At 40.6% G+C, this 26,783-nt stretch overlaps 1 protein-coding gene and 1 long non-coding RNA gene across 5 annotated transcripts in view; one reads left to right on the top strand and one right to left on the bottom strand.

The window, feature by feature from the left end:
* The window catches only part of rad50 (RAD50 homolog, double strand break repair protein), a 38,163-nt gene extending 12,850 nt beyond the window's left edge, over positions 1-25,313 (bottom strand). Inside the window, exons 1-20 of one of the 4 annotated variants that reach the window (XM_038708080.1) lie at positions 25,225-25,281; positions 24,224-24,235; positions 22,750-22,899; positions 22,411-22,494; positions 14,143-14,294; positions 13,852-14,037; positions 13,501-13,705; positions 11,899-12,027; positions 10,937-11,102; positions 10,011-10,069; positions 9,168-9,302; positions 8,290-8,496; positions 7,670-7,852; positions 7,180-7,337; positions 6,890-7,065; positions 4,897-5,134; positions 3,124-3,313; positions 2,886-3,012; positions 631-824; positions 131-241 (exon numbers count right to left, since the gene is read on the bottom strand). In XM_038708080.1, coding sequence (XP_038564008.1) covers positions 131-241; positions 631-824; positions 2,886-3,012; positions 3,124-3,313; positions 4,897-5,134; positions 6,890-7,065; positions 7,180-7,337; positions 7,670-7,852; positions 8,290-8,496; positions 9,168-9,302; positions 10,011-10,069; positions 10,937-11,102; positions 11,899-12,027; positions 13,501-13,705; positions 13,852-14,037; positions 14,143-14,294; positions 22,411-22,494; positions 22,750-22,878 — 2,829 coding nt within the window. In that variant the 5' untranslated portion in view covers positions 22,879-22,899; positions 24,224-24,235; positions 25,225-25,281. Of the gene's footprint in view, positions 1-130; positions 242-630; positions 825-2,885; positions 3,013-3,123; positions 3,314-4,896; positions 5,135-6,889; positions 7,066-7,179; positions 7,338-7,669; positions 7,853-8,289; positions 8,497-9,167; positions 9,303-10,010; positions 10,070-10,936; positions 11,103-11,898; positions 12,028-13,500; positions 13,706-13,851; positions 14,038-14,142; positions 14,295-22,410; positions 22,495-22,749; positions 24,032-24,128; positions 24,148-24,223; positions 24,236-25,224 lie in introns of those variants that run through there. The other 3 variants (XM_038708079.1, XM_038708081.1, XM_038708078.1) reach the window with 3 other exon arrangements.
* On the top strand, positions 10,169-10,621 carry LOC119895173. The gene is made up of 2 exons (XR_005443041.1): positions 10,169-10,212; positions 10,557-10,621. It is a non-coding gene; the product is annotated as an uncharacterized LOC119895173 (long non-coding RNA).
* Positions 25,314-26,783: the final 1,470 nt, after the last annotated feature.

The raw sequence follows: 26,783 nt of genomic DNA on the forward strand, positions 1-26,783 counted from the left end.
AAGAGAATGCAAAGAGGAGGATATAATCTCCTATGTCTAATAAAACGTGTGTTGTTGGTGAATTTCTGCAGAGTTTTCAGTACAGAGAAAGAGAACAGTGAAAGGGAGATAAAAGTGAGAATGTGTCTACCTTCTCCTGCCCCTCTCCCTGCCTCAGCCTCTTGCGTTCCACCAGCTCCTGCTTCTCCTGTTGCAGCTTCTCCAGAGCAGAAGATAAAGGGGACAGCTGTTCCTTCGCTTCCTGGTTGGACACAAAGTCAGAGGAAAAGAGATAATGTTACATGTTTCAATAGCACAGACATTTTTTTCCCGCATCTAGTCTTGCCAAATAGAAAAAAAGAAACGGCAAACAATAACTTCAAATAGAAACCGATCAACTGAGAGGTGTAAATTAAAGTAAATTAATGCGGTGCCCCACATTGATATTATTCAAAAATGATACTGGATGTATATTTAAAATCTGTGCAAATATGATGTGCAAAATGTGCATTGCAATTCTCATTAACACATCTAGAGGGTGAACTTGAACTTCAAAACATGAAAAGTGCAACCACTACAAAACATTGTGTATCCTCAACATCAGCATCTTACAAGAATTTAGCTTACATAAACAAAAACTTTAAAATGTACCCTGATTTCTCTGGTTAAGGCCTGTATTTCAGTGGTGAACTCCACACACTGCTCCTCCAGCTGCTGCTGTTTCTGCATATCACTGCTCAGCTGGAGTTTCTCTGCTCTCTTCTCATTCACAGCACTTTTCAGCGTCTGAATCTGATCCTGCTGGTCCTGGATCAGCTTACGTTTCAGCTCCGTCTTACTGGAGGCTGCAAGGACACAAGCAGGCAGGGACGGAGACAGAAAAATCTTACAATTGCTTCAACACCATTCCCTCTTCCATCGGACTCCTGATGAAGTCAACACTGCACTGCATGTGCAGATGTGCATAAACCGCTGGGGACCAACAACTGATCTTAAGAGCAGATGTTTTCCAAAGCATACAATTTGCTGTTAAATTAATTGTGGATTTAATGACGTAAGCATCTAAATGGTAAAAAAGTGATGGTGCCTGAGAAGATAGGACAAACACAATTCCTCCAATTCTGAACCTATTGTCTACAAAATGGACTTTGAAATTTGTCACTGTGCTCTGCATTCAGCTCCACTCGTTGAATGGAGAGCACAAAATCTATAACACAAAGACCACTGACAGCTCTGAGTGCTCCTAGATTGTTTTGTTACATATAATCAGGGAATGCTTTATTATGTGTTATTTTGTGGACAATGAGGCAAGTGGAATAAAAAAAAAGTCTATTCATTGAAATGGAAACCAATAATTCATCAAGGGCTTACATGTATTTGTATCTAAACTTTTTTTTATAAACAAAGACCAAAATTGCAACACAAAAGTCCTTGATCTCGTCTGGCGGATCCGAGAGACAGAACCGCGACACACCCGCTCATTGGACTGTTGAGCTCTCATTAAGACAGAGCAACCATGGCGGCGGCTGGGCTCGGTAGCGGTGTATATTGTAGGCTATTTGTATTAACAGTAGGTTAGTGTAGGTCATTTTCCACCTTATAGTTTAGTGTTTATTTACTTGAATCTGCTCCTCTGCTCTTCTCCCCACACTCACACACACCTAGTCTGCACCTCTGGTCTCTCACAGCAAACATGCCGTAGGTGTCTCAGCTGACTTTCTCCATCAGCAGTACATTTCATTAAGTCGCCTTGTTTAATAAATTCACCTGTGATTCAGTTTTCAAGTGCGCCGCATGTGGATCAAAACTGAAGCTTAACGTTAGTGAGTGACATCTGCAGTGGTGTGTTCACTGTCGCTCCGTAATGTAACATTTCCTGCTTGTCCATTAACGTAATACCAGATGACCACTCCCTCACCGTTTCTCTGCAAAATGCTAAAGTGGTTTCTAAATATACTTTGGCAGGTGCAGCTATACCTGTCCGGCCCGCCCAAGTAAAGTATATGTTAAAAGCACTTAGTGCAAGCTGTAGGCCTATATTTTGTAAATATTACACCTTATAACCCCCTTTTCTTGGTATTAAAACAATACCAAGAAACAAAACACCAGGAGACTGTTGGTGAAGGCCAACCAAGAGCTGGCATTGATTTACACAGAGCCATGGAGGTGTCATTTGACTCGATTTGTTCGCTATTAGTAAGTAATTACATAATATTTTTCTGTGTGCGTGTTTTGTCAGCTGTTGGGGGAGGCTCAGCTTTTCTTAGATCAAAGTAGGGGGGGCGCCAAGGAAAAAAGGTTGGGAACCACTGATCTAGAAGATTCTTTTGATTTTTCTTTTTTTTTTTGAACTTAATGGTGTTTATGATTATGTGGCTTGACACTGCTTTGAAACAAGTTCACTTTAACCTGATTATTTACACCTCTTTGATTATCTTTGACTTTTGATCACAAGAGATGATTATAATGGGGTGGTGATGGCACAATGGATAAGATGCCTGCCTTTGGTGTGAGAAACCCGGGTTCAACTCCCCACTGTGACCCATGCACCAATGTGTCCCTGAGCAAGCACTTAACCCCTAGTTGCTCCAGAGGCATGCAACCTCTGACGTATATAGAAATTGTAAGTCGCTTTGGATACAAGCGTCAGCTAAATGAATAAATGTAATAGATACGTTTTGGGCGTTCACCTTCATTCTTACTTCAAAATTTAGAGTTATGATAATTAAGGTGATCTTCTGTTGCTTTGTATACTACATTAGTAAGCTGTCTGATGACTTTGGCCCCATATCTCAGCAATCAAAGTAAAAATGAGTAAAACAACAGTCATGGAAAAACTGCAACATAAGACCCAGACCGTAAGAAAACGGAATTTCCCTCTAAGTGGGTGTATGATGATATCTTACTGGTGTCTAGCCTGTATTGGGTTTCCTGTTTCTCCTGGCTGACTTGCTGGATGGTTCTGGTTAGGTCTACTCCCTGGAGTTTGGTTGCATGCTGAGCTATTTTTCTCTCTACCTCTTTAAGGTCCATCTGGAAAGAAAACAAATACAGTAAGGTGAAGAAAGACAGGGGAGAAGGGGTGTATATCAATTTCCAGAAATTTGCAATGAGTTAGTAGTGAAACAAGCAGGAGAAGGGTACCAGGTATCTGTCCATGAGAGATATATCCTGCAGGCAGGCCTTGGCTGTTTCCTCCTCTGACATCAGGGTACCAAGCAGAGTCTCCTGCTCCTCCACATCGCCCTTTAGCCTCTCGATTTCCCTGTTCACAGTCTGCAGGCGGTTTCTCAACTCAGGCAACTCCTTTTCCTGAAGCTGTACAATGGACTGCCTGGGAAGCATGAAAGAGAGAAGAAGGAGGTGTATGTTACATTTATTTAGATACTATTATCCAACATTCTCTTATCTTTGTCTCCCTGCAGTGATTTAGGGAACAGTTTTGTTTGAGGCCTCCTGTTGATGGATGAAAGCTCATGTTTTAACACACCCAGATAACCTGTGAAGATTCTCAGTCATCTGGGTACAAGGAGGGTTAAAGTTAAGGGCAACTCGACTTTTAGTTGCCCTTAACTTTAAGCCACATAATTTGTGAAGTATGTAGGATTGGCTGTCCAGAGGGTACACCTAAAACTATCTTTAAGGTATTTAAGGTTCATTCTTAACCTTGGAAATGACAGTTACTGCTCAGGTCATGAAAAACCAGTGGAGAGGTCAAGAGATAAAATCTGCAATCATATGAGATTCTAGCTCCATCTAGTGGGGCACAAGTCATAAAACCTGTGCTCAACTCTATTAAAACACACAAAGCAGAGAAAGGACAAGAAGTTATGCTCTTAATTGAGAAACACACACCAATTGAATTATACAAGATTTTTGCTCTACACAAATAAGTGTGCACACTCACATAAGTGTGAATGGGGTAAAGAGGCAAATCACAAAATACACAGATTATCTATTTAGCATAAAACCATGAAAATAACATCTGCATTGTCCTGCAGTAACAGACATTTTTAGAACAAAGATTTAGTGTTTGTCCTTCATGTTCATTTCCATGAATCAAATTCAGAATAATAATCGTGTGGTACACAGTTCAATTCATCCCCCTTTTCTCTACATGCCATACTGCTTGAATGAACACAGAGTTGTACATCTATTTTTAGTGTGACAAGCGAGTCAACATCAGGGATTTGTTTTGACAATTTTAGTTTACTTTTAAATTGTCTTGGTCATGGGTAATTCATGTACCCTAGTGCAAGACTCTCAAACGGATTTATGTGTAAATGTTGTTATGGACGCAGCAAATGACATGTCCGAGCCTTCCTAAGAGGGTGCTGGTTTTAACTTGTGCTTTATATAATAACTCTGCTTCCTTGAGGTAGTGCCAACCTGATACTTGTTTTTAGTCTGAGGCCTTTAAGTACAACTGTGAGAGTGAATGGCTACGCTCAGAGTGAAAATACCTACAATAACTGCATACATTTTAGACAGTTTCTCCATAAAAGGTATAATCTAACATCCTATATATTTTGTCACCACACCAGGCCAACGGCTGCGTGAAGTGAATGCGCTTGTCGGATTTGGAAAATGACTCTACTATTAGCAATCCAACATGCACTTTGTTCGAAGCACACTGACATTTTTAGTTGCAGGTCTATTTGATAGTACATAAAAAATGATTATACTGCAGGTTTCTCCATACCTAGGGGGGTGGCGATGACATAATGGATAAGACTATGCTTTTGGTGTGAGAGACCCGGGTTCAATCCCCCACTGTGACCCATCCACCATTGTGTCCCTGAGCAAGACACTTAACCCCTAGTTGCTCCAGAGGCGTGCGACCTCTGACATGTATAGCAATTTTAAGTGGCTTTGGATAAAAGCGTCAGCTAAATGAATAAATGTAAATGTAAATACCTGACAGGTCTAAGACTCATCATGTCATCCTTCTTCTTCTCCTTCCTCTTCAGGTCCTGCTCTGTGTTTTTCAGCTTATCTGGCACCAGGCGGAGTTTGGACTGCATGTCATTGATAACCTCCTGCAGATCAGACTCTGAGGGGAATGTCCGCTGGCACACAGGGCAGCAGGGCTCTCTCTCCTCTGTCAGTTGGCTGATGAACTGGGTGTACACTGCTGTAGCTCCAGCGAGCATGGCTATAAAAACACAGGTGGAGGGAGAGAGAACAAATGTAAATGAGCACATACATAACTTCAACTGCTTGAACTCGAACAGTAGATGTGTGCATTAGGTTTGGACCTATAGACGATGCCATCGTCCATCGGCAATCAACGTTGAACCGGCATCGTGATTGTAAAACCCCCGCCCTGCAGCAAAAAACCCCTTAAATTTTCACATTATACCACCCTGTGAAAGCAGGTTTTAATGACCACGAACATTCTTATTGTTGTTTTTAAGTATGCTTTGCACCTGCCTCGGAATTCTCTTCTCCCCACACTCTGAAACACTCCCACACACCTACACCTCAGGTAAACACCCCAGCTTGCCCCGCCTCTCTGTCTCACTCCCCCATCTGCTCCACTTTCTCCATCAGCAGTATGTTTTATAAAGTCGCCTAACAGACTGAGAACTTTTTTATATATATATTTTATGTTATATTTCCACCCGCGATCCGTTATCACGGCAGCAGGTGAGCCGCACGTAATGACGTAGCCTATCCAACAACTGAATCTAACTGTTGCTTTACCTGGTCCGTGCGTAAAATATCCACTGCGACCACGACTTGTAATGTAAGTTAATAGTCAACCAATTTGTGCGAGAACACATGCACATCAGACGACTGCTGCGCCCCCCCGCATCGTGTGTGTGCCCGCGAATCTGATCACATCATCCATCCCGATGTCTCATTGCAGACATCGTCCGATGGAAATTTTGTAGACATCGCCCAACCCTAGTGTGCATCTTCACTGGTCTCATGATTCGATTACAATTATCAGGTCAACAATTCAATTCGATACCTCAATGCATCACAATGCATAACCTCAAGGATGGGAATTTCTAGGCACTTCATTATGATTATGAGGGCCACGATGCGGTTGTAAAATGAATAGGATAAAGATGTATTATTCTCACTGAGCAACTACTTGGTACTTTAAAAGCAAAGTATTTGTAACAATTCAAACAAGCAGTTAGTAATGAAATGCAGATATTTAATGTTACTTCATATAAATGTAGCTAACATTGCATAGCATTATTACACTATTACAGCTTTATTACTGACCTCTGCTGCTGCTATTTTTTTTTTTGTCTCATCTAGTGTAGTTTCATGTTGTCTTGCAAGTTGATTATTGTAATCTTGTACAGAGCACCATGGGCCTTGAGAAACAGCATTTCGCTCGTTTGTGTACTCGATATGTGGATGAATGACAACAAATGAATATGAACTAACAGCCAAATCAAGTCCTGCTCAGCTTCCAGACCACAGTCTGAATTTGGAAATCTGAAGACTTTAATTACAGCCAGACTGAAACGCAGTGCTCATATTTTCCTCTGCCCCACTCGCTTTCACCGTCACCTACTGCTGCCTGTCACGTAGCGTCCCTCTGAAGAATGAGGACGCAAGCTAAGTGCTACCGTGCTGCACACTGTGCGGGCATTGATTTTATTGATCACGTGAAAGTTTAGTTGTGGCAGGCAGTCAATCAACAGCTCCGGACAGGCAGTCCGGAGTTGCACTTCTGCATTTCCGAGTTCCACCTTTTTCGTTCCATCAACATTACACTATGAATTAACCTCTAGATAATCGTAATGACATTTGTGAATCCATTCATAATCATCCGCATCGCGACGCATCCAAAAATCTATTATTTTCCACACCCCTGTTGAACACTGGACTACTTTTACAGTCTACACCAAGAAGCTCCTTCTAATTTCTATTTTGAAGCATTCACCTCTTTGTTTGGAGACCTTCTCCAGATCTTCTTGCAGTTTGCTCAGGTCCTGCTCCAGATCCTGACTGCCACACACATTGAAGAACTTCTCTTCATCATTGGCTAACTGCTGCTCCTTCTTCCGTACCTCAGCAGTAATGTGGCTTTTATTCTGCTCACTTGATGCCAGGTCCTTACTGAGGATAATGAAAATCATGAGATAAAACTAGTGAGTGCCACAGAAGGTGATTTTTTTCTCCAAAATTTCTGTTCCCATAAGTGAGCTTGAATGTAAATTTAATCTTGCTAACTTGAGTTTGGCAAGTCTGTCTCTTGTACTGTTGATTTCCCTAGACTTGGCATAGATCCAGTCCTCCAGCTCTCTCTTGTTGGGAAAGTGGCCCAGCAATAACACCAGATCCTCGCTGTGACGAGACTTGATCTTACGTACCTGTTCCTCCTTCTCTGTCTGGAGGAACGAAAGAGAAAAGATGAAAGCAGACCCAACAAAGAAAGGGAAGATGACAAGAGCAGTTAAGGAACAAGGGGAAAGATGAAGAGGAAAAGCAGAGAGAGTAGTGTGATGCACACAGGGTTATATTAACACCAGCAAGGGTAAATCCATTTTACTTAGAGAGAAGAAGCAATAGTATAGTAGAGCAATGTGTGTTTCTATTTTTTTTAATAACAAAATATTAGTTTTTAGCACTATTATTTATTATTATAATGTGAGAGGCTGAAGTCTGATGCCAGAGAGGTTGAACACCAGTTTCTGTCCAGTGAACCTAGGTTGCACACTACCTTGTCCTTTTTCAGCATGTCCATCTCCGTGCGTGCTTTAGTGTGTGTGTTGAGCATCTCCATCTCTTTGTCGAGCTGTCTCTGTGCGCGGTCAAGTTCAGCCTTTTCTCTCTGGAGCGCCAGGACCTCCGCCTTCAGCTCCTCAATGTTGGCACTCCGAACTGCACTCTGCAGCTCACGCTCCTGGAGAGGAAAAAACACACACACACACACACAGTAGGTAAATCAGAACACATGGCACATTAGGATAAAAGGGGAATGTATGTTATGTTTGAGTTTGAGATTTTGCAATGAATTCAGGGGTTTATACCATTATTTATACCATTTTTGCTAGAGAAATACTACCTTTAAAAAACACATAAAATATGGACAAAGGGAAAAAAGACTGACAGAAAGAAATCCATGTAAGCCACTGCCAGCCAGTGACACTCCATGACATCCATATAGCTGACCCTTATACAGTATTTTACAAACATATCCAGCAAGGTAGGGAGAGTGACTTAAACAATAAATTTAAACAAAATAAAGATCAAGCAAACACGCAGTTATACACACTTAGCATCTGTTGAAATCCACACCACCTAAGAAAACCTCATCACAGCCACTGCGTGTATACACACCACTTTAGCCAGTTCAGTCTCCAGTTCTTGCAGTCGGCTAGATGAACCCTCCAGCCTCTGCAGCCCTGCCCTGATGTTCCTTAGTTCTTGCTGCTTCTTTCCCTGCAGGTCTCTCTTCAACTCCACGGTTCTCTCCAGGCCAGTCTTCTTATCCCTCATTTCATCAATGGACTGCTGCTTCTGCTGCTCCTTTTCCTGCAGGTCTGCCTAAGTGGGTAGAATAAGAAGAGGAAAAAAATCAGGTAGTACGAAAATGAACAGCACATTTATTTATGATCTGACTGTTACCGGGAGTCTTTCTTGCAGGTAGGTTTGCAAACTTAAGAACAATGTACAATAGCACAACTGTCGATTAGCATTAAATACCAGGGCTGCAAAAAGTACAATAGGTATGAATAGAGCTTTTGTGATTGATCTTAAACAATATTATTAAATAATTAGCAACAAATCAATTAGTAACAATTCAATTATAACATTATAATGCAATCATCAAGAATGCGTACATCAAAACTATGAAATGATTAAGATGGTTAGAATATGACGTTCCAGCTGGTTATGTGATAATATTGCGTAAAAGAAAGCGAAAAATGTGAGGGGTGAAAAAATGCCCATAAATGACTGAGCAAATTAATGACATCCAGGAACTCTGGGTTACTGGATCTTGATCAAGGCCTATTAGATTATAGTTTACAGATCTTTGGGGGCAAAACAAATGGTATTTATTTTTTTATAACTGATCATCAAAATATCAAACTGATTCACTCCTGACAATGATAACGGTCACGTCATGTCAGTGTTATAAAAAAATTATATACAGCATGAGGAGAACAAGAGCTTACTTTCGGTTGTTTTCAGAAACCAAACAGAGCATTTCTCACCAAAACCTGACTGACTGTCTCCTTTTCCTGATCCAGTCTCTGTGTGACGTGACTATGAAAGCTCTCAAGCTGAAGAGTGGTGAAGGGTGGTCGGTCATAACCCTCCATCTCCAGATAAGACGACAAAGAGCGAACCTGAGAAAGAGAAATGCAAGTAATTATTGTGGATGAAATGGTTAGCGGTTTAATGATAAACCACGGTAGAATAACTGTTACAAACTGAATTATCATTATACCCATATTCGATTACCACTCATGGTATATGCTGTCCAGCATCAACCAAAGTTAGCCACATTTTACAACACACACAGGCGCGCATGTGCAGCGTGCAATGTGGGTTTGTTTGGGTGAATGACAACATGGTGGAACGCAGTTCACCCAACAACGAACAGAACACCGGAGGAGAAGTCTAGAAGACGAGTTCTATTTTTTTTCGTTGATTTTATACAACAAGAGACAGCTGTTTGTGGGTTCCTGGTGTGTGTGTGTCGCATTGAATATTACGTTGCGGCAGTTGTGTGTGGCGTTGCTATGACGACCAGCTAAATTGAGTGGCGCTATCTCTGGGTACTATCTGCAATGGAAAACGGAGGACAACCAAACCGAGTTGAGTCAAGCCGAGTCGAGCTGGTACTGGTAATGGAAAAACGGCATAAGAAGCGGAAAACGCTGACGTGTTTGCAGCAGAGGTACGTTAGGTCTGTGAGTGTGAAGAGAACTGAAGGAGGCAAATTCAATAAGTGACCTCGATGGAAACAAGAGCTAGATGCATCTTATCCAAACAATTAACAGTGTGTTCAGTGCTGTAGTACAAGTGACTAGAGGTAGATTTTCCTCTCTCACCTGACTGTCGCGGTTCTTGATGTTTTGAGTGTGGCGGTCAGCCTCCAACTGTAAACGACCTGGAAAAAGAGAGGTTATTATTTTCATATTGTTTGTACATGTTATTTCTAAGACCTACGAACTGTGAGCGTGTGTCGAGCTAGAGAGCGTGATACCTGATGGCGAAAACCATTTGATTAGCGTCCTTGGAGAGCGGAATGAGGTATGAAAGAAAATGTGTCTAGTGTATTATTATCAGAAGGGATTTTGTTTAAGGAAAGGAGAATGTCATTACTTCATTTGTTTATGGGTTAAGTGCACATGTCATCAATATAAAAGCAATATTATTTCTGTGAACAATTATAATATATTGTATTTCATTTAAAAGCATGTGATATTTATTTGTCATAAAGGCTTAAAAACATTTCATTTCATATTCATATTGGTTGTTAGTTAAAATGATTTGTATTGTGTGTAAACATGATTAATATGTGAACACAATTTATGTGCAAATTATTTGTAAAGCTACATAGAAGCCTTTTGTATTTCTTCTGTTTTATTCTGTAGTTTTCACGGTGTTCATGGTGCATGGTGCACGTTGAGAGGAATAATAAATCGACACCCGTTTGAAACTCTCTGCGTCTTGATCAATAAATCCAAGGGGCCGCTACAGGGAGAGCAGCTTATTTAATCTTCAGAAAATCTCTCTGTTTATCCACCTGTCTGCCCATCCTTCCTTTTCAATCAAATTATTTGATTTTATTTCTAGCATAGTATTTCAAATCCTTCCAGGACTTGTTTCTAGGGTGGATTCTGATGTTCTGCCAGTACACTCAAGGATATATGCTATCAAAAAATGTTGCAACAAAAAGAAACAGAATATTCTATTGTTAAAAGTTGATTATTTACCCTGTTACACAGACCGATAAGTGTGCATGTGTGTGTACCTTGTTCTACCAAGAGATCAGCCTTGACTCTGTTGAGTCTCTGACACTCCCGCCCAGCTCTCTCCAGCTCCTTCTGGCAGTCATTCAATCTCCGCTCTTTCTCCTTCACCGTCCTCTGGTGGTTCTGGTAAATGTCCTGTAGCTGCTCATCTGAACCCTGGAACACCTGCCGTATACACAGTTCACTGGCTTAGAGTGGCTCTAAAGATCAATGAGTACTGCTGAGCAAACTGTCAGAGGTTTGACTCCACAAAATATATGCACCCGTAGATATTTAAAAGTGATTTGGATAAATAGACACAGCTTTGCTGATTTATATGTTCCTTGTTTGAAAACATGAAACATACACATCATACACATAAAAGAGCATTCAGCTGCTGATGCTTTCACTCTCTCAAACTAAAACAAACCCTTTTAAATGCCGACACAAATACAAGTAAGAAGCACCAAACAGATGGAAGGAAAAGATTCCTGGCGCCTGTAAGGCAGAGGAGCACAAACATCCAGCATTCGTAAAAGACATTCATATCAATCCAGGCCAGTGATGGACTGCCTTGTCATTACAGAATTACAACAACCTCATTCACCATCTGCAGTTTTTCTAATAGTTTCCCATTTAAGTGAATGATACTTCATACAGAGTGGAGTGTGGGGTATTATTAAGCAGGTGTTTAGCTAAATAAACCCTCAGAGCGAGAGGGACGAATGGGGAGCCCTGCTGTGTTTTCCTCTTTTTAACCTCATCTTTGTTAATGCGATTCATTTTCTATCCCATTCTTTTTTTCTTTTTTTTTTTTATCCATCCTTAATTGTCATTCAAGCACTTTGTCAGGTTTCCCAAAAACATTTTAGCCAATGTGTTGCCAACATAATTAGTGATATCTATAGAGGGTGAGAAGTGATTTTGGTGCTGGAATCAGTGTTTCCTTCATTCATTCATTTATTACATACGTTTATGTTACCTGTTCCATTGTCTCCTCCAGTTCCTTGTTGTCCTCCTCCATCTGTTTCTTCCTGCTGTCTAAGGCCTTGATGTCGTTGTCCAGCTTCATCACGTTCCCCAGTTTCATGTCAATATCTGCCAGTTGATTCTGAACATTATAAAAATTTATTAATAACAAAGGGACAGTGCTGTTATACTTCTTACATGCCTATGCCAATACACACAGTGATCATCCAGTTGACAAAATTCTCTTCTTTTAAGACATGCAGAACATCTAACAAAGCTGTTCTTTTCTTTCTTCTTTTTTTCAGAGCAATAGTAATATCTAGTGCTGAAACTTGTACTTGACTTGACAATTTGTGTAACTAATTGTTAAAATATATTTGCTTATTACAGCTGTAAAATTAAAACATTAATTTTTCTCTGTCACTATGATAACTTGACTTGTAATGGGGACCTACCATTATTTTGACATTCAATAGTGTATAAAAATATTTTAAAAAAGTTAAAACGACAGTTAGTTACAGCTCTATTTAAATCATATCAATGTTTTACTGTAAGAATCTTCCGGAAAACAAAGGTCCTAAACAGCTCGCTTTATTGTTAGACATGCCCATCTATTCTGTCATTTAAGCAAATGTCACGATTGACAGTCTACTATCAAATACTGTGTTAGAAGTGAAAAATACATCATACAATAACAATACTCATACAAAGAAACATTGCTTACACAACTTTACACTAAACTCCAGGAGTGTGTGTAATCTCACAATGCTAAAAAGATCTGGACATATTAAAGAAAATTAGCTGCACTACACTATCGTCCGTTGGCTTCATCATGATATGGAGGATTTTAAAATCTGACATTCCAATATATCGGCAGCTATTCTTTTTATTTTTCTTCGTTTTAGAAACACAAACATAAACAAAGATTATCCCTAACATGTGTTATGCGCAATTATGAGACCTCACCAAGATAACATAATAATGCAGTTTTAAATAAACTCCAAGGTTCAGCTGATTGCTGAGTTTTGTGGTTCGTGTTCCAACAAGGGAGTTTCAGAGTGCCCCTGGTGGACAAACTATGCAACGATAACACAAATCTTCTGTCTCTCTGTGTTTTTATTGTCATTTATTAGCCGTTATTAACACCAATATCAATTAATCTGTAATTAGCTCATATCAGCATGCAAATGTATCAGTTGTGCTCTAATGTATATCAACATGCACCAGTGTTTCCCATTCTCATTTATTTGTGGCGTCCCGCCACAATATCAACGCTGACCGCCACAGATTGTTTTTCGATTTTTTTTTACTAGGCCTTTTTAAAATCAAATTTGATTGCAGAGCAACGTAGCGTATTCGTGCAGCAGATCTTCTTGCTTGTCCCTCTCTCTTTCTCCTTCTCCCTCATGAACACAGCTGCATAAATCTGTCCAACACAATGCTGTCAATGTTGGAGACTCAGTTTAAAAAAGTTAGCAAGAATGTAAGGAGCCTAGCCTAGTTTTTGAGACTTGCACACTGTATATAGGTGATAGTCAATATCGAATGCATGCGCAACCCCCCCGTCATTCTGTGGGAAACACTGTGCGCACACACACATACATTTTCAACCAACCTCCAGTGGAGCAATCTGGCTCTCTATCTTCTGGATGAGGTCTTCAGAGACCCTCAGCTGAGCCTGCTTGTTGGCTACAGTCTCTCTAATCTGCTGGGCTTTCTCCTTGTTCTGCTTCAGGTAGCGCAGCTCTACCTGACACTCTTTGACTGTGTGACTCTGTTTGAGACGCAGCTGACGCATCGTCTCCAGAGCTTTGATGTACCTGCGAGAAAGATGATAGTAAATAGTGATACAAAGTGTCCCTTCTAATGGCAATATCTGAATGGCATACGTCAGCCCATGTTTGCTTGGTATTCATTTCAGGTCACATGATGCTTAGACAAACATGTAAGAATGAGATGGCTTTACTTGGTTGCAGCAAAGATGGAGTCAAACTTGTCTTTGAGTGCTTTGCCCTCGCTTAGTGGCCAATTGGACTCTTCTTGGTGACAGAAGATGACATGATTCAGCACAGGCTTCGACACACCCAGTGAAGAAATCATCTCCCGATCCAGTTCACCACACTTGGATGACAAGCTCACCTTCTCACCATCTCTAGATTAATGATGTTGGAGGTCACATGTAAAGAAAGGGGCCATGCCAGATTTTTTTAAAAATTTAAACAAAAAATTTGAAAAGAAACCTAAGACCATGGCTTACTTAATTCTGGTAATGACCTGCTCCAAGCTTTTGAAGGAGTAGTTCTTTGCCTTCTGTGTGCAGGACATTGAGCGCTGGATTGTCACTTTCTCTCCGTTGACGTCTGTGAATAACAGCCGAATCTGTGCTCGCACGTCCGTCTCATGGGCGTCCTGGAATTCACACAGCATGAATTGACTGTAAGAAAAGATCCTCATCTGAAAGGGACTTGAAAGAAGCGCTCTACTACAATTAATAACAAGAACAGAAAAGGATAATGAGACCTTTGATTTTTTTTGTTTTTTGTTCATATTTTACCTATTTTACCACTATTTTCACAGTGTTTCTGACAGAATAACCATTTTAATTCTACACCTTTTTTTTGTTGAGTGTTTACTCATTTAAGCTTAGTTCACATTACACAATTTTTAGCCCAATTTGCCGCTTGGTGACCGTCAGGGCTGTGATCGGGGGTAAATCAGCACCGACATCTGCCAGATGCTTGCCAAATATCTGGAGCAACCGGCCGTATCGACATCCAGCCAATGAGAGCAGGCAGCTGGCAGAGCAGGCAGCTACTTTTTCTACTGCAAAACACTTTTTACTCACTTCCAGCTCACTCTGTAGCTCAGACAATCCCTGCTACCTGCGTGTGCTAATTTATTCTTTCACCCATATTCTTTGTCTTTATAATTGGTATCTTTATAATAACAAACAGCTGTTTTATGTGTAGGTTCGCGTCATTGCTTTACCTGGGACGCGCTTGTTAGTATTCACCGTATCCAGATCTAGTAACATAATACCAGAAAACATCTCTTCCCGTTTCTCTGCAAAATGCTAAAATGGGTCGCCAAATATACATTGGTGGCCATTAATATACCTCGACGGCCCGCCCAAGTCAAGTCTATATGTGGGAAAAGCTTCAAATTAACGTTCATTCTTTAACTGATCTCTAATCCCATGACAGGATTTATAGTATATATATTTCTTACATTCCAATCTTTTTTTTTAGCACAGCTACAGAGGAGTTACAAATCTCATTATTAACAGATTTTTTAAATATGTTTGATGCATACTGCAGCTCTGAATGCTTAAAATTCTTCTTTTATTAGGTTAGAATTTTTAATCGCGATTACTCGCAAGATTTTCTGCGATTAATCGCTTTGTTATGCGCAAAATTTAATAATGAATTCTAAAGTAGTGTATTGAGCACATTTAATTTAAATGTGGGTACATACATGTGTGTTTTTACCAGCGGTATTCCCTTTACACAGTAACAATAAAACTTTTCTTGTAAATCTCAATTTAAACATTAATGTAATCAAATCAAATATAAAACCAAAGCTATTTGCCACTGCCAGGGGATTGCCTTTTATAAATTGTTCAGTCCTGGGGCCGTGTTATAGAAAGTTCATATCTTCCCTAGTCTTCATAATAATAATAATAATAATAATAATCATCCTTATTTGTAGAGCACTTTTCAAAAACAAGTTACAAAGTGCTTTAACAAGTGTAAAGAATAATACAAAAAAACAAGATAAGAGCATGGAAAATTAATATAAAATTAGTAAAATACAATAAAATAAAAGGGATAAAATAAAGTCAAATAAGATCGGGAAAGGCACTCCTATAAAAGTATGTTTTAAGAAGGGACTTAAAAGAGTTCACTGACTCAGCCGACCTGATTTCCTCGGGCAGGCTGTTCCAGAGCCTCGGGGCCCTGCAAGCAAACGCTCTGTCCCCTTTAGTTTTCAGTCGAGACTCTGGAACAGACAGCAGACCTCTGCCTGAGGATCTCAAGGTACGTGCTGGTGTGTATGGGACTAAAAGTTCAGAAATATAACAAGGTGAGAGGCCATGAAGAGCTTTAAAAGTGATCAATAGAATTTTAAAGTCAATTCTAAAACATACTGGGAGCCAGTGTAATGAAGCTAAAATAGGAGTAATGTGGTCATATTTCTTTGTTCTGGTTAAAAGCCTGGCAGCTGAGTTCTGGACAGTCTGAAGTTGATCAATAGATTTTTGGGTTAAACAGGTGAAAAGGCTGTTGCAATAATCCAGGCGTGATGAGATGAAGGCGTGTAAAAAGGTCATGTGTCCTTAAAAGTTAACATAGATCGAATTTTTGCTATATTTCTAAGTTGATAAAAACATGATTGAACAAGCTTTGTTGCGTGCTGCTCGAAATTTAAATTACTATCAAACCAAACACCAAGGTTCTTTGCCACAGGCTTAATGTGATTTACTAGGGAACCAGCAGATGGCAGTATTTGATTTGCCATCTGCTGAGACCCGATGACCAGGATTTCTGTTTTGTCTGAGTTCAGCTGGAGGAAATTATTTGACATCCATTTTTTAACTTCACAAAGGCAGTTATTAAGTGAACTCAGCATTCCAGGGTCTGTGGATCTGACGGGCAAGTACATTTGTGTGTCATCAGCATAAATATGAAAAGAAATGCCATGTTTATGGATAATATGTCCAAGGGGAAGCAGATACAAGGAAAACAAAATGGGTCCTAAGACCGACCCCTGAGGCACACCATATTTAACTGGACAGAATGAGGAGACATAGTTGTTTACAGACACACAAAACTTCCTATTTGACAGGTAAGATGAAAACCATTCTAGGGCAGTACCAGAGATCCCCACCCAGTGCCTCAGTCTGTCTAACATGATGTTGTGATCAATGGTGTCAAAAGCAGCGCTAAGGTCCAGGAATACAAGGACTGAGCACATGCCTTCATCAGCAGACATTAAAAGGTCATTGGTGACTTTAAGCAGGGCAGTCTCAGTGCTGTGGTACTTCCTAAAAACAGACTGAAACTTTTCAAATAATTTGTTATTTTCCAGTACAGTGAGCAGCTGTTTGGACACAATTCTTTCTAGAATCTTTGCAATAAAAGGCAGTTTTGAAATTGGTCTAACATTATGTGGGAGGGAGGGATCTAAACCAAGTTTCTTTAAAAGTGGGTTCACGCAAGCAGTTTTAAAATAATCAGGGACACAACCAGTAGATAGGGAGCTGTTAAAAACAGAGATAAAATGGGTCCCAACAGAATCCATTACTTTCAGTAAAAACTTTGTAGGTATTACATCAAGTGGGCTGGAGGACACTCTCATTTGTGATACTGTTTTTAAAAGCTCAGATAAGTCGATGGGATAAAACTGGTTAAAACTCTCTTGTTGCTGGTGAGGAACCTCTGAGTAAGAGGCCACGGGGGTAATAGAGGCTCTGATTGACACCACCTTATTGGTAAAATAAGATAAAAACAATTCACAGTCATCATTACTTCCAGCTGAGTCACAATGAGGGGTTGGGTTTACCAGCTGATCCACAGTCTTAAACAGAAACCTGGGATTGTGTTTATGTGTAGTAATGAGTTCAGAAAAATAGTGTGTTCTCGCATCCTTAACCATGTTATTGTAGTTAATTAATAAATCCTTCAGACTGAGGTAATGGACTTGGAGACTGGATTTTTTCCATCTGCGCTCTGCTTTCCTGCATTCCCTTTTTAGGCTGCGAATGCTGTCATTTATCCAGGGTTGCTTACTAGCTTTAGACGTAGGCCTAACCTTTAGAGGAGCAGTAATATTTAGTGACGACAAGCAGATATGATTGAAGTGATCGAACAGATTGTTGGTGTTGGAATCAGACAGGTGTTGGCTTTGGCTCTGAAAGAATGCGCAAAACTTTGAAACACTTTGTTCATTAAAGATGCAAGAACACACGGAGCTTGGTGAGGCGGCATGAGTAACAAGCGAAACGCAGCTAAAAACAATACATCTGTGGTCAGATATGGTCATGTCCACCAATTCCACAGAGGAAATGCTGAGTCCAGTGTATTACCAGGGTTATGTGTATGCCCTTTGACATGTTGTTTGAAGTTAAAAGAAGTGGCCATAAAAAGTCAGTTGCATTAACATCGTTGGGGTCATCAACATGAATATTAAAATCGCCACAAAGAACAATTCTGTCATAATTTAAAACCAGAGTAGATAAAAATTCAGGAAGTTCTGTTAAAAATCCTCCGGGCGGTTTTGGGGGGCGATAAATTATAACAAATATGATAGGTTGCAGCCCTCCAACTTTAAGAGTGAGAACTTCAAAGGAGTTAAATTCATCACAGCGTACGTGATGACATTTAAAATTTTTCCTATACACGCTCACTAGCCCACCACCACGACCACTGACCCTCGGTTGACTAAAACAATCATATTGAGGCGGACACAGTTCAGCTAGCTGGCTATAGTCATTCATCTGCAACCAGGATTCAGTTAAAAACATAAAATCTAGATTTGCAGACAAGATAAAATCATTTAAGATAAAAGTCTTACTTGAAAGTGATCTCACATTGAAGAGAGCCATTTTAAATGAGTTTGTTCTGGGTGCTGGAGTTGGTGCAGTTGTCCTAATCCTTAAGAGATTACTAATATTTCTGTGTGGGATGTGCACATTTCGGTTTACTGGTCTATGCGTGATGATGACAGGAATAGAAGTCTTTGGAGCAGCGCTGGGAGCAGACGGCTTTACATGCCAGCAGGTGGAGACAGTTGTTTGTGGCAGTGAGGAAGAGATGTGTTCAGTGACCGGTGGTGTGTCCAGGTGTGCTGCATGAATGATTAGTCATTCACGTAAATCATGTGTGGACCGCACCACATGCTGTATGTGAGCAGCTAACATTTCTGAGCCCCGTTTGTTTGGGTGAAGTCCGTCTGTCTTAAAAAGAGACATTCTTTGCCAGAAAATATTAAAATTATCCACATAACACACACGATGAGCCCTGCAGGCGGACTGGAGCCAGTCGTGGAGGCCAAGGAGTCTACTGAAGCGGCCAGCACCGCGACCAACTGTGGGAATGGGACCAGAGATAAAAACGGACTTTCCACACTGCTTTAAAAAGTTAAAAAGACGGTTAAAATCTGATTTTGTCAGCTCAGACTGCTGAAGAGCTGTGTCATTTGTTCCGACATGGACTATCACTCTTGTGATGGAGGACGGGAGCGACGGCATCAGGTCCTGGAGTTTTTTTAAAATGTCAGCCGTGTTGGCACCGGGGAAGCAGTGAGTGGTAGCGTTAAAGAAACGGAGGTTTCTGGTTATGGAGTCACCAATTATTAGTGTGGTTGGGGAGAAAAGGGGACGAGGAGATGCCGGCTGTGTGGTTCCAGAGCAGGACTGAGCAGTATCTGCATCAACACTGCGTGCGGACTGAGGATGGAGTGTGTGAGCTGCCGAGTGTTGTGTTGGAGTGGCAGTAACAGACCTGAGAGAAGGGCTACCCGACGGTGCAGGGTAGAGACGGCCTCCGGAGCGTCTGAACACAGCCTCCTTCAGGATCCTACGTCGGGAAGCGGAGGTTTTTGACCGGGATGACGGCCGCCGATCAGGCCCAGTGGAAGACTGGCGGCCCAGTGCAGGAGATGTAGCCGGTGGAGGAGATGCAACAGTGTCGGCAGGCACTGTGCGCCGAAAGAGATCCGTATCAGGGAGACTCGAAGCCACAGGTGCATCAGGCTGGATGGACCGGAGTGTCGTTAGACAAAGCTGCATAGCAGTTGGAGAGGCCGATGTGCGGAGGAGAGGCAGCCCCATCCGAGCCTCTCTTGCTGCCACGGACCACCACTTCAGCCCAGGTTGACTGATGCTTTGGAGTCGAGCAGGATGAAAGCCTGGGAAGGCTAGAGGGGTCCCAAAACACGGTGTCCTGGATGTTAGCGGTTGCGCTAAGAGAAACAATCTGTTTGGCTTGTACTGAAGCCACATCCATAAAGCCAGTCAGCAGGGAATCTTTCTCTTTGAGTTCCTCTGAAAGTCGTCGGATGTCTTCCATAAGGTCAGCAATCTTCTTGTTCGCTTTCTTAAGGAGCGTGCAGTCCTCATGGAGCAGAGTTATTTCGGCTAGCATAGTCACCGGAGCTTTGTTGCGATCAGTAGCGTTGATCGCGTTTTTACGGGTCATCTAGCTTAAAATCCATGTCGGATGGCTAAAATCCTTAACCCACGTAAAACTTAAGTTAAATAAAAAGGATATTAAAAATGTAACGAAAAAGAGTGGATTAAAACTGGATAAGAGTTTGGTTTAAGACGGAGCTTCCGACAGGTGGCTACAGACGCCAACGCATGCGCAGAGTGCGTCAGCAATTACGTCAGAGATCTTGTGACAAGATGATGCAAGTTGAGACAGGAAAAGTCTAAGATAGGATTTTTCTCATTTGGTAGCAAATCATAACTAACTTTAGGAATCCTATCTTATCTTACTTCATCCTATCTTATCTCAGGTTAGAAAATCCTAAATACTCAATCCAACATCGGTTATCAACTTTTATGTCTGTTACCTAGCAACCGATGCCACTTTGCTCATCTCGCTGAGCTAAATGGCTTTTAATCGCAGTTTTTTGGCCTTTTTTAAATGACACACATTGAAAATGGAGCAGAAACAACAACTTTCATTGAACTTCAGTTCAGAGGTGTTGGTAACCTCCGTCTAGAAATCCAAATTCACGTAACGCTTATCTGGGGAGATAAAGCGAGAGAGTGGGCTAAATAGCGCTGATTCTGTCAAAAAGAAAATAAGTCTATCAACAAGTGATACGAAGAGAAAGGCAGCAGTTGTGTCCAGAGAGCAGAGGAAAACCGCTGGTGGATCCTCCTGTGCTCCTGCACTGACCATGGCAGAAACCCGTACTCTGCTCAGGAAAGTTAATAATGAAGGTAACAAAATAATAATAATAAAGACTGCGGGCTAACGTCATCATGTTTTCATGCATTTCTTGAATTTAACGATGTCCTCCTATCAAAGACTTGCATTTGGATAGGTTTTATTACATCAAGCCATTACATTATGTTATATTGAGACGTTATCCAGCGTTACATCACCTACAGCCTTTCTACTAAGTGTTTTGTCATCAAACACATCGGTAGAATCAATTAAGTTCTGCCTGTTGACATTTTGTTGATTTTGTAAAAGCAATAAAAGAGCAGCCGTGTGGATTAAACGAGTTAGCTAACACTACCTGGTGGAAAAGTAAAAATTAGGACAGCTCAACAAGACAGCACCTAAGGTTAGGAGAGTTTAAGATTTTACGGTGTTAGGATGCATCTGTAATACACTTTTCCTATCTTTAGTTAGGAGAGGAATATTGACTTTTAATCTGTAATGGCCTTTTTCCTAAAACAGTTCGTTATTAACCATGGTTATCAAGCAGTTAGGATAGGATCTGCTGGTTAGGAAGTTTCTGTAAGACACACAATGGTGGATGTCTCACAGTGGGAATCGAACCCGTGTCTCCCACACCAAAGGCAAGCATCTTATCTATGCACCTTCACCACCCCTATTACTGTTTACTGAATAAGATGGTTACTATCCATAGAGCGCCTGCTGTTTACTCGCAGAGCGTTTGTCTCCCCGTCCACCGGAGCGCAGAGCAACCCCACGGGACCAAGTGACTACGTTGTGATTTTAAGAATGTTCCTAAGACCACCATCTTCCCCAATACTAATCAGCATGCAGTGTGTAGCTATTCACTTCGCTATGGCATTTGATCTCTTGTCTTGCTTTTGGTAATCTACTTCTCCCACACGCTGCATCCAGCGTAGTCTGCAGAAGTCTCCCTCCGCTGCTTGTTTGGGTGGGTGATTTGCAGGCTGATCAACATCCCAATCCTCCTGTGACCCATGGTTTGATTTCAGGCTATGTGTATTTAGAGCCAGTGAGCAACGGACTTTCAAAATAATAATAATAAAAACTGTGTTAAGGTGCAATAAAATAATTGTCGGCCTAAATTAATTAATGTGTTCAAGCGATGCCCAGCCCTAGTTAGGATTAAAATAGTACAGACAATACAAACATACAAATGAGCTTGTTGTAATGGTAAAGTCGTCACAAATTCTAAGTAATAAGTTAGAAGTCATTGCTTCATTTTAAGTAAGTATTCTGTTTCTGGAATGAGGACGAGCGAAACAGTGAAATTCATAGACTAATCAGCTTAAATGTAACGCTTTATAATCTGAAATGTTGGGTGGATTCAAGCAATTTAATTCATAAAATATTTGTTATTTTTATACAATATTTTCAGTGTTACAGTAAATGTAAGAAACGGGGCATTTTGACTGTTCGAAGTATGAATATACAAATATGGAACTGGTGGAGACTGTAACATCACTGCATAACTAGCAGTAAAGAATTGAGGATACTGACATGCCAAAGAAATTTCCTCCAAATAAAATAAAATAAATAATGATAATAAAGCCAGCTATGGTAAACCACTGATACGAGAGCGAGCTCACCTTTGGATCATGAACAAAAGCACCTCCTTTAGATCCAGGGGGGAGTTCTCCTGCTGTTGCATATTTAAGGCACTCAATAATAGTCTGGAAACGGAAGGGGTCAGATGGTAAGAATTACAACAAGAAAAATGAAAGTTGCACTTTTAATTTTGAAATATGTTATCCAACATTGGCTGTGGCTACTTGCAAAATACAAAAAGGGCACAAACCATCAGACCAGCTAGCCTAATCCCAATGCACATGTGTCATCTCAAAGGCACACTGTCAACTTTCTTGTTCATTCTCTACAGGTCACGCTTCACAGTCAACCTTTGCTCTCGTCAAAACATGTTCTCATACCGTTTTCCCTGCTCCGTTGGGTCCAACCAGCACAGTCAGAGGATTGAAGAAAGAGATGACCTGTTTGTCTTTATCCTCAATCCCAAAGCTCCTTACCCCTAGGATGCTCATCTTGTCTATCTTTGACATTTTCACTTTTTGAGAGACTTTCTGAAAGAGAGAACACATGGCTTAAATCAGCAGCAGTGCTGAAAACAGGACAGGATGTGCCAAAGCACTTCACTGTGAGATCAACTGAAGAAGATATCAAACATCAGACAAATAGTGACTTCTAATTCACAATGCCATCTTAAAATTCAGCTGCAGCTACACAGAAGAATAGGTTTATCGTGGTTAGCGTTAGAATCAGTTGATCTGCTGAATGTGTGTCAGTTTGCACTTTGCAGCTACTAAGTGAGGTATTTTAGCGAAATGTGCAAAAAGTATTGCACTACAAAAAAGTTAACAAGACAGTGGTGAGCTGTTCCTAGTGGTTAGAAGTGATTATCTACACGTTATGTACTTTTGACTGAAGCTCGCTCAGTCAAAAGAGAACAAAATGTAATTGACTAAATCTGCAGATTTATCAAGCATGATATCAGTTACTTGTCAGCCACAGTCTTCAAAAAAAAAAAAAGATAATTTAAGTAGCAAAGAACTTTTAAAATACTAAATTAAGCTTTATTATATGTCAGGTCTTTGGCAGGAAAATACTATTTAATGATATAATTATTAAACACAACCTTGATTTGATGTTTTAAACTGAAACTGAGCCTAACAACAGTGCAGCAGTTCTTACAGAGTCATGCCCTCCAACTTCAGTTTCATAAGTGCATAAGAAAGGAGGTGGGGTTGCCATTTTGTTTAATAACTTAATAAATAGGAATAGGAATCCTATTTAAGGGACAGTAACTATTTTGTGTCAATCTGTAATTGCATATTCAACAATGGAAGCTCATAACAATTCACCATTCTTGGGCATCTTCTGTTCCACATCTACACACTTCCACTCAACAGGATTTAGAAAAACTTTAGTGGACTCAAACTCTTTAACACTGTCTTTACAGGATCTCTCTGAAAAGTCGATCAGACAGCTGATTCAGAACACTGCTGCTAGAGACCACATGAGTCCAGTTCTCAGATCTTTAGACTGGCTTCCTGTGAGTCAAATGATTTACTTCAACATTCTACTTTTGGTTTATAAAAGGCAAAAGACATTGGGCCAAAAATACATCTCTGATCTGCTGCACCATTTTGAACCATCCAGACCTCTCAGATCTAGGGTTGCACAATATACTGACTCATTACTGTTATCGCAAAATCACACTGCACAATATATCACAAATGTTGCAGAAAGTATACAATTTTCCGTTTATTTCATGGAGATCGTGCAACTCTACTGAGATTGTCTGGTACAGGTCTTCTTACTGCCCCGCGACCCTGTCCGCAGGATAAGCACTTGACAATGGATGGATGGATGGTCTTCTTACTGTACCTAGAGTCAAAACTAAACACGGAGAAGCTGCATTCAGTGTTTATGCTCCCCATATCTGGAACAAACTCACAGAAAACTCTCAATTCTTTTATATCAAGGCTTAAGATATTTGTTTGCCACCGCAAGATCAATTCATTTATATTCTACTGTTTCATTTCTCTTATTATATTTTAGCATATTGTCATCTTTTGTTTAACTTTGTTTTAATCATTTAACTTAAATCCTGTTTGTGCATCTTTTATATTGCCTTGTGTTTCTTCTATATCTTGTCTTAATGCCTTTATGTCTAATGCAAAACCTTTTGAATTGCCTTGTTGTTGAAAGGTGCTAACGTTATACAAATAAATTTGCCTTTACTGGCAGTCTAACATTCACCTGGCACAAGCCATTGACTTCAGTACATTACTTGTACAGTAACGTTAATGTTTCTACAGACAAGCCATCATTATGTCAATCACTTATTTCTGCAGGCAAATCAGTTTGCTTTAATGAAATCTATGATGCAAGTTACCGCACCAGTGGAAATGGGGCCAAAGAAGAGCGTAGCCTAAACATGTCCAGTATAACGTTAGTTACAGAGCTTTGGCACGAAAATGGACTGGGAACTCTGGGCGAATAAGTAACAGTAACGTTATTTAAGTTTAAATTGCAGGTTTAGTAACTTTAAGTTACTGGCGTTATGTTTTAAACACCACTGTAAGTTAACACTTAAGAATAAATGTAGGAAAACTCCACATTACCGAGCTAACAACATTTAAAGCCCTGATGTTAAGGAGAAGCAACGTTAACTTAACGTTATACACACAACGCTAGCTAGCTCGGTTAACGTTACCGGTCAACTCAGCAGGCCAGCTAACAACATGACGTTAAGTTTTGCTATATGCTACGTCGCTGTGTTTCACTCGCTGCACAAGAGAGTACTCCTGCGTACAGCAAAACAACAATGTTTTTCGTCAGTGGCAATAATCTCCAGCCGTATGTATGCTTTAAATTCAGCTCACCTTCAGAGCGTTTTTTCGGTTCAAACGTGGAAGTACATTGCAGTTTTCGCGCTGTAGGGAATGTGACGGAAAAAGCAGCGACTTCTGACTTCCGGGAGTAGGAACGTGGACATAGAATAAGAACGTATAGAAAGGTTATTCCCACTACACAAATAGCTTACCCTTCCCATTATCATTGCGTCATCCACACATGAAATGAATCTTCATGTTACACATTGGCTTCATCAACTATTCAATTGCAGTAATTTTAACTGTTCTAAAGGAATAAATAACCAATATACAATTGCAATAGCTTTATCTATTCATTCCATATCTATGATCCAATGGTCGGCAATGGGTCGGCTCGGCTCAACCTTCTTCTGTGGTGACCAGCCTTGTGTCGAAATCTCTATGGTCTTTTGTACCTACCACCGTCAAACTAACCAGTGTGTTATTGCCATAGACTGTTTATAGAAAGGTTATTCCTGATGAAATGATGAGCTTCCCTTTCTCGCTTTTTGTCCTCTTATTTCTTGTTTTGTGTGAGGCGTTTGATTTCCCTTTAGCCTCTGCTCTTAACGTTTAATCTCTGTCTCAGTAACGTTATTGCCTGTATTTGAGGCCTTTGTGGAAACGTTTCTGCTACTTTATCCCCAGAAACTAAGATATCCCACCCTTATATTCTAACTGACATTTCAAATATAATGTTCTTTCAGCTGCTGCAGTAGAAAGATGAAGCTGTATTAAGAAATTATAAAAATGAAACCACTAAAAACGATTGTCTTGCATCCCTAAAATTTGGAGTTATATGAAAGCCTATAGGGGGCTATATTAAAGTGATAATGTAAACTTTAAAATTAAAATGTTATTTTGCAAGAGCATTATCGTTTTCCGCATGGATGTGTTATTTGAGGATAAATGAAAATGGAAATGTTTGACATTTAATTTTCAAAATACTCAAATGTTAAATCAAATTTGAACATTTTTAAAATGCACCATAAACAATGTAGCCTACTTTTTCGTGTGTGCAAGCATTATTTAAGTCACAATACAAATTAAAATGCAGTTTTCTAACAATTTGAATTACACCAAGAGCTGCAACTCCAGTCCGTCAAGCTCCTGAAGTTTGCGGATGATTGCAGACTGCGCTCATCTCTGGGTGGGATGAGTCTGCCTACAGGTGGGAGATTGACCATCTGGTGTCCTGGTGCAGCCAGAACAGTCTGGAGCTCAACACTCTGAAGACAGTGGAGATGATCGTAGTTTTTAGAAAGAGCCCAGCTCCACCCTCCCCTATCATCCTAAGTGACTCCTCAGTAGACACCATGGACTCCTTCTGCTTCCTGGGCACCATCATCTCAAAGGTGGGAGCTAAACATCACCTCCCTCACCAAGAAGGCCCAGCAGAGGATGTACTTCCTGGACATTCCTGAAGTTCAGCCTGCCAAAGACAATGATGGCGCACTTCTACACCGCCATCATCAAGTCCATCCTCACCTCCCTCACCATCTGGTACACTGCTGCCACCGCCAGGGACAAGGGCCGGCTGCAGCGTATCATTCGGTCTGCAGAGAAGGTGG

Source organism: Micropterus salmoides, unplaced genomic scaffold, assembly GCF_014851395.1.
Source record: "Micropterus salmoides isolate LMB-PRFRI ecotype aquatic unplaced genomic scaffold, ASM1485139v1 Ms_hic_scaffold_9, whole genome shotgun sequence".
NCBI classification, from domain to species: domain Eukaryota; kingdom Metazoa; phylum Chordata; class Actinopteri; order Centrarchiformes; family Centrarchidae; genus Micropterus; species Micropterus salmoides.